The sequence below is a fragment of the Sprattus sprattus genome, assembly GCF_963457725.1.
Source record: "Sprattus sprattus genome assembly, chromosome: 2".
NCBI lineage: Eukaryota > Metazoa > Chordata > Actinopteri > Clupeiformes > Clupeidae > Sprattus > Sprattus sprattus.
Window position 1 is genome coordinate 41,464,281 of NC_137921.1, and position 7,979 is coordinate 41,472,259.

General features: G+C 47.5%; 1 protein-coding gene across 5 annotated transcripts in view; it reads right to left on the reverse strand.

Annotated features, from left to right (window-relative positions):
- The window catches only part of cdc14ab (cell division cycle 14Ab), a 60,724-nt gene extending 54,291 nt beyond the window's left edge, over positions 1–6,433 (reverse strand). For 3 of the 5 annotated variants that reach the window (XM_080831786.1, XM_080831784.1, XM_080831787.1), the window contains exons 1-5: positions 5,826–6,433; positions 5,387–5,477; positions 4,932–5,007; positions 2,322–2,366; positions 304–396 (exon numbers count right to left, since the gene is read on the reverse strand). In XM_080831786.1, the coding sequence (XP_080687912.1) occupies positions 304–396; positions 2,322–2,366; positions 4,932–5,007; positions 5,387–5,477; positions 5,826–5,922 (402 nt within the window). In that variant the 5' untranslated portion in view covers positions 5,923–6,433. The remainder of the gene's footprint in view (positions 1–303; positions 397–2,321; positions 2,367–4,931; positions 5,008–5,386; positions 5,478–5,825) is intronic. The other 2 variants (XM_080831788.1, XM_080831785.1) reach the window with 1 other exon arrangement.
- Positions 6,434–7,979: the final 1,546 nt, after the last annotated feature.

The window sequence follows — 7,979 nt, forward strand, 5'->3', positions numbered from 1 at the left end:
AATAGGCACTGTATATATACGGCTAGAGAGAGAGAGAGAGAGAGAGAGAGAGAGAGAGAGAGAGAGAGAGCAAGACACGAGAGAGAGAGAGGGCGAGAGACGAGAGAGAGAGAGAGTGTGAGTAGAGAGAGAAAGAAAGTAAAGACAGAGATAGAGAGAGAGAGAGAGAGAGAGAGAAAAAAAACAGAGAGTGAGTGAGTAGAGAGAAAGAAAAGACAGAGATAGAGAGAGAGTGATAGGGAGAAAGACAAAGAGAGAGTGAGACAGAGAAGGGATGGACAATAAGCGTGAATGGTCACTCACAGCATAAGCACCGATGAGAACTGCAGCGTTGGCCCTCCTGCGCTGGTCGAAGCTGGTGTAGTGGACAATCCTCTTCCTCGTCAGTGTGAAAGACTGCAGGGGAACCCCAAACACACACACTTATTACACACATAGAACACAACTAATCACAGCTTGCACAAATTCCACCTGAATGAGTCAAAATCACTCCGGTTAGTGGTCAAACTACTCACTCAAATGAGTTTATCAGACGTATTAGGGGTTGTGCGTCATGAAAGTGTGTGTGTGTGTGTGTGTGTGTGTGTGTGTGTTTGTCAGGAAAGCCCACACAGATGCTGCAGCTTCTGTTCCAGATGCTCTTCTCTGCTGCCTAGGGGGTGAGGGATCACCTGGCACGTAGGTCTATGTGAGTGTGTGTGTGGGGTGTACTGCGCTCGGTCATACAGGCAGAGGAGTGTGTTTGCTTCCTTAAAGGAGGGTGTGTATACTGTATGTGTGTGTGTGTGTGTGTCTGTTACCTCACAGAAGCAGAGTGTGTGCATGTGTTTCACTGATGCTATGGAAACCAATGCGCACACACACACACGCACACTCAGGTTAACACTGTGTCTGTTTTTGAAAGACAACATCAAGGCTGTATCTTACATTTTACACAATTTGACAGTCCCTTCAGCACACATACTTACCAGAAGTAAAGACTGAGAGAGTGTGTATGTGTGTGTGTGTGTGTGTGTGTGTGTGTGTGTGTGTGTGTGTGTGTGTGGAAGAAGTTATTGTTAACACACACGCGCTGAAGTTTTTCAGTGTGGTTATTCCACTCAGCTGACGGCTCGCACTCATGCACATGAGGATTGGACTGGGGGGGGGGGGGGGGGGGGGGGGGGGTGTTGTCATGGGCAGCATGAGTCAAATAAACAAGAACATGGCAAATAAACAGTCAAAATCATCATCAAGTCTGCAGCAGCACTCAGTCAGTCCAACCAAGCAGCTAGTGTGAGAATGCTAAAGCCTCACCCTGCAAGGAGAGAAGAGGAACACATGGACTACTACACTAAACACACACACACACTGAGCTCTGGACTACCCTTAACACACACTCACTCACATTCACTAGGCTCTAGACTACTACACCACTTACACTCACACTCTCTCACTCACACACGCACACACACACACAGAGAGCTCTGGACTACTACACTAAACACACACACACACACACACACACACACACACACACACACACACACACACACACACACACACACACACACACACACACACACACACACACACACACACACACACACACACACACACACACACACACACACACACACACACTGAGATCTGGACTACCCTAAACACACACTCACTCACATTCACTAAGCTCTGGACTACTACACCACTTACACTCACACTCGCTCACTCACACACACACACACACACACTCACAGAGAGCTCTGGACTACACTAAACACACACAGACACTGAGATCTGGACTACCCTAAACACACATTCACTCACACTAAGCTCTGGACTACTAAACCACTTTCACACACACTTCTCAAACACAAACACACAGAGAGAGCTCTGGACTACACTAAACACACACTCACTGAGCTCTGGACCACAGGAGGGGGGATTCACCAGTCTGGTTCTATATGACAGGTACCCCCTCCTGACACCCCAGAACACCTCAGGAGGGGACCCCTCATAATGGGCCTAGCACCTCAAGGTGATGCCAGCTGACAGGGTTGGTATAAGAACTGGGGGGGGGGGGGGGGCTGGCCCCTGGGTGTCACAGCAGTATTGTTCCTCTACTCAGCTCTTCCCTCCTTGAGAGCTCATCACAGCTCCGACATGCACGCCTTACAAAGCACGCTGACAAGAATGTGGTCCCTATGGCGACACTGCGCACCCAAAACAAACACACAGGAATGGGAGATGGAGGAGTGAGAGGGGAAGGGATGGATGGAGGGATAAATGGATGAAGGGAGGGAGGTGTGGAGATGGCAGTCAAACACCATGCTTGTCTTTACCTTCAGCACTCCCACACATGAACACATGAAAGACCTACAGTCAGCCTATTCCACAGAACACAGAAGACAGAACACACAGAGAAACCTTCAGTACATGTCACGTCACACTCTTGTTCTTGTTCCACTGCCTCCCATCTCTGTCCTGCTGTGTATGAGGGGTAAGGAACACACAGAGGAGAAGAGATTCTCCTGCCTGGGAGGGGGGTGTGTGTGTGTGTGTGTGTGTGTGTGTGTGTGTCTCAAACTGGGGAAAGGCTCAGTGGAACAGATCTGACCAGGAGATTAACCTGCAGTACACAAACAACACTTAAACAGACTCTACTGCTAGATCAACTAATGCTCCTGTTTCAGCTAATACACTCTAATGTACTAATGCTCCTGGTTCAGCTAATACACGCTAATAAACTAATGCTCCTGGACACGCTGATGAACTAACGCTTCTGGTTGAGCTGCTATAGACCCAGCCTCTGACCTGACGCTAAGGACACTAATGAGCCACTGATGCTGGTTCAGTTGCTACTTGAGAGTGCTGAACATGGATTAGACCAATCCGACTGACCCAATGTCAGATCCTGACGAGCGGCAGTTTAACCTGCAGTGCACCAAAGAGGCTGGTTCACACAGTGCACCAAAGAGGCTGGTTCAGTTGCTATGTGACAGCGCTTGAACATGGACTAGACTTATCCGATTGGTCCTGGGTCAGCTGATATCTGGGTAGTGCTCTGACCTGCAGTAGACTACTGTGACTGGTCCAGGGTCAGCTGATATCCGATAGTGCCTAAACCAATTAACCAGTGAGAGACCCAGCATTTCACCCAAACAGTCCTCTATAATACTTCCATGTAAGTAAGGTCAGGCCTGGTGGGCCTGCTTGCTAGGAAGGTTGAGGCAAGTGAACTCCAGGTCTGGCTGCGATGATGAACTTGAAAAAACTTGCAGCATTCCACCACCCCCACACACACACACACACACACCTCCCCTCCCCTGACATCAGCAGAGGGTGTGTGTGTGTCTGGGTGGGAGTATGTGTAACGCTAAAAGTGCTGCGTGTGTGTGTGCAACGCTGAAAGTGCTGAGTGTGCAGAAGAGTGTGTGTGTGTGTGAATAACATGTTAAATACCACACAGAGCCATAGGGGAAATACCGCAGGACCTGCTCACTGATCCTGTTTCACTTCACACCATCATATCACTCCACAAACACACAAACACACACTATCAAACATGTGAATCTCAAATACCTCACTCAGTACTTACCCCACTATACTACCCCTAACCACTTTATTATTTACCCCCATCCCTCCATCACTCTACTCATTAATAACACCCACCCTATAGCAACCCCAACCAACCACCTGAAATATCACACACACAGACATCCCCCCTCAATCACATTACTCATCATTTACCCCCTATACCCCCACCCCGAAAAAAACCGAGATAGGTGACCTCAGTCCTCACTAATGTCACAGTCTTCTGCCCTGACACGCCTTAGATACGGCCCTGATATGACTTAGATACGGCCCTGGCCTGCTCAGATAAGACTAAGATACGGCCTTGACACGGCTCAGATATGGAGTCACACATTAAGCTGTGAGCTGGTTAGACCCACAAGCTGAAGAGTGCTGGTTCTGCTACTGCCTGACAAGTACACCCACACACACACACACACACACACACACACACACACACACACACACAGGGCCCAGAGCAAGCACTAATGACCAACACAGACACTCTCTCAACAGTCCATAAAATATCTGTCTCTTTTAATAAATCAATTCTCCTCACCTCTTCCTCCCTCTTTTGCGCTCTATCCCCCTCTCTCTCTCCCTCCCTCCCTCTCAGCTCATGCCTTGCTTGGTGGAGTTTCGAGGGTGGGTGACATTATGAGGACATGATCTTGTGACTGTGGCGTTTCTGTGAGCTGAAGCAGAACTGGACCTGTGTTTAGGCCTCACAAGCTACTGTGAGAAGGTGACGCCCGAGAGCAAAGCCTGACGCAGAGAAGCAATCTGTACCCCTCTCTACCTGTCTGTCTGTCTGTCTGTCTGTCTCTCCCCTCCCCCCCCCCCCCCCCTCTCTCTGAAGGGCAGCTATGAGGAGGTGAGTCAGGCTCTATTAATTAAGCAGAGAGGTGATTAGGACGCAGTTCTGAAGCTTCCGATTAACACCTACACGCGCTTAGTCGGGCCAACACACTCACACACACACCACCGGGTCAGTGAAAATTACATAACCAGGCTGGGTCCGGGCAACACACACACTGTGGGCCAGACAAACACACACACACCAGTGTTGGGATGTGGTGGTGTTTTACTGTGGTATGACAAACCTGTGCACAGCAGCCATAATCACACCATGTCTCCACCCTGCAGGACACCGCGTCCCACTGAGTCTTCTCACACACAGACACACACACGTGATCTGAGGCTATGGGAAATGATGCCTGTGTTTAGCAGACATGTCCTAAACCTGACTGCCAGTGTGAGTGTGTGGGGAGGTGTGTGACTACATTCCCCTGCTGCCTCCCTGTAGTACCTGCGTACTTGACATTCCTGCTCCAGAGAGCAAAGCCACTGACAGCAGCAGCATGAGCGGAAACACTCACCTTCAGCTTCTTGTTGAGTTTGCAGCAATATCTATAAAGCATGGCTAAGTTCAGGGGTCCAAAGTCTGCATAGAAGCTGAAAAAAACGACACAAAGCAGTCAGTTAATAGTCTGCAGAAAGAACTTGATTTAACTATCATCCAAATGGGTATTAAAGAATACTGAGTTTTTCATCAAGACTAGCAGGTCATAATTGCAGAAATCAGTCAAAAAGGGACGTGTTTGCCGGACATTACATAACCGCCAGAAAACCCCAACGCCAGCTGAACAATGGGACTTGTTAATCAGACTATAATGGTAAATAACAATTAAAACGGTTGCATAAGCGATCAGCATGAGAGGGGCGGACACAGCGCGCGGCACGGGCAGCTACTTGTTGCGGCAGCACGAGGGAGCTCCGCGACAGGCAGCGCGGAGGGCGCGAGCATAAACAGAGGAGGGAAAACACAACTTACTTCTCGTACACAAACTCGTCATCCGTGCTGAAGTAGTGCGTGTTTGCTGTGCTTTTTGGCTTGCTTCTTAGCGTTGCAAAATACAGTCGATCTGTGGGAGGATTACAAGTTGTAAGAAACAGATCAAAACACAATCTATGAGAGAGACTACTAGTTTAGTGTTACTTCATTCATAGCTATATTTCGTTAGCCGCTGAACAAAATGTAACTAACTGCGGTAGTACATTTGATGTCACAAGTGTGTCATCTGTGTGCTCGTAGCCTGCCAGTTTTCCATTGATAAACAATCAGAAGTGCCGGGGTGATCGCACATCCAAACAAATAGTAGCCTACTCAGACAGGCAAAGCACAACTACTGCTAGTTTAGAGGCAAAGCCTGCAGGATGGTTTTGCCAAATCTGGCACATAACATCCCGCCTGTACCTTAAACTTTGCTTACCTCTTATAAACTCGGATGCTCCTATCAAATCATTGTCGTCTGCCATTTTAAACAAAGTCGAAAGGATTGCGGAGTGTTTCAGGTGGTCGAGAGTCATCGATTAAAAAAAATCTTTAGTACTCTTTTACTTAAGTACTCAAATACTTAACCTGCTAGATATCTATATATCTGTTTGATGGTTTAAAAAATATCTTCCGATAGGCACTGCGGGCGAGTTGTCTCAGCGTGAACGGTGGTATCACCACGACTTTTGAGGAAAAAACTTAGCTTAATTTAATTTAAAAAGCACTTGGAAGTTTTGAGGGTACATTTTCCTCCTAGTACAAGCAGGTTTTACGACAAGCTTACTATCAGGTTTGCTAGTCTTGAGCCATGCTAAACAAGGCAAAACAGAAAATAGCAAACTACAACCCGCACGCTCTACATCTGCCCGCTGCCCGCAGAAACAATCACTGATACGTCACTCGAGTAGCCCGACTCCGGTCCCATGTCCCGAGAAGAAAGTACAAAAACTGCGGTGAAACACCTACGCAGGCAAATTTAATAACCTTGTTGATACAGGCACGCAGTGTAAACTATTGCTGCTTCCGAAAGCTAGCAGAACCGAGATAATCTCCACTCCCTACTCTGCTGCGCAATCACTCGCTAGGAGAAACGCTTTTCTCTGCCATGGTTGCAGACAGTCAAGAAACATCTTAAAGAGACATCACATGGTAACCAGGAAGCCAATCACCACACAAAGGAACGTTGCTAAGGATTGGTCTTCTTCGACCAATCAAAATCACAGACTAGCCTCTCCCTTGACAAAATGTATGGAATATTCGGCTTCGCGCTCACACCCGCAGTGTGACTCTCTAGTAGCGAGACCATACTTTTTATCATACAGTTTTCAAATATACTTTGTCTTTTTATAAACAATTATTTTAATGTAAGGCTTTTGAAGACAACATATCAATGGACATGAAGTCAACATAAAAATAATAGAAAAGAGTTCATAGAATTATATTGGTAAATGTTCTTTTAATGAGATCAATCATTATTTTCAAACAATAACGCTTAAGAAACGGCGAACTCCCCCCCCCCCCCCCCACACACACACACACACACAGAGACACACACACACACACACACAGAGCCCACGCATGACTGTAGAAGTAGGCAAGTAGCCTACACAGTGGCACCAGTAGGCTATCACATATCAGTGCCAGTCCCAGACTTATTCATGCGCACACAACACACACACACACACACACACACACACACACACACACACACACACACACACACACACAGGACTCTGTTTCTGAACAGGGCAGAACTAGGACAGCAGCCTCAGGTAAAGAAAGTGAGTACAATTAATATAAAGACATGATTTAAAAGTGACAAATGCCATTCAGAGGGCACCATCTATAGAGCGAGATGTCAGATGCTCATGCTTTTCATCCCAGTTGTGTTGACAGTGACAGACATTTCTCACCAAAACATCATCAAACATTGGCAGATCTGTGACTTTGACATCATCGACATTTTTATGGGCACGAGCCCATGCAGACACAGACACACACACACACACATGATGATATAGACTCTGGTCTGACTTTCTCTCTTTCACACACAAACACACACACACACACACACACACATGGATGAAGCACCTGCTATGAGGGAGATCCAGACTCTGTGCACGGCGCTGGGAGGCTGGATCCTCTGGCTATTCTCCTGGGATTTCCAGGACTCCGTCTCTGACATGCCTGCATGGGGGGGTAGGGGGGTATGGGGCCTTAGTGTGATCCACCTGACGATTACCTCCTCTTCAAACAGAACACCTAAAATCCAGATGATTGATCGGCTTGTCTTCAAATAGAACACCTGAACTCCAGGTACTGGGCTTGTCTTCAAACAGAACACCAGACAGTCGGCTCTTCTTCAAACCGAACACCAGCTGATTGGTTCTTCTTCAAACAGAACAGCTGGACACCTCAGCACTAAACATTGCAACCTTTGAACAGAACAGCTGAACAAATGACGACACAACCGTCAACACAACATCTGAATACCTGAACAGGGCACCTAACGCTGCCTAACACACACACACCTAACGCTGCCTAACACACACACACCTAACGCTGCCTAACACACACACACCTAACGTTG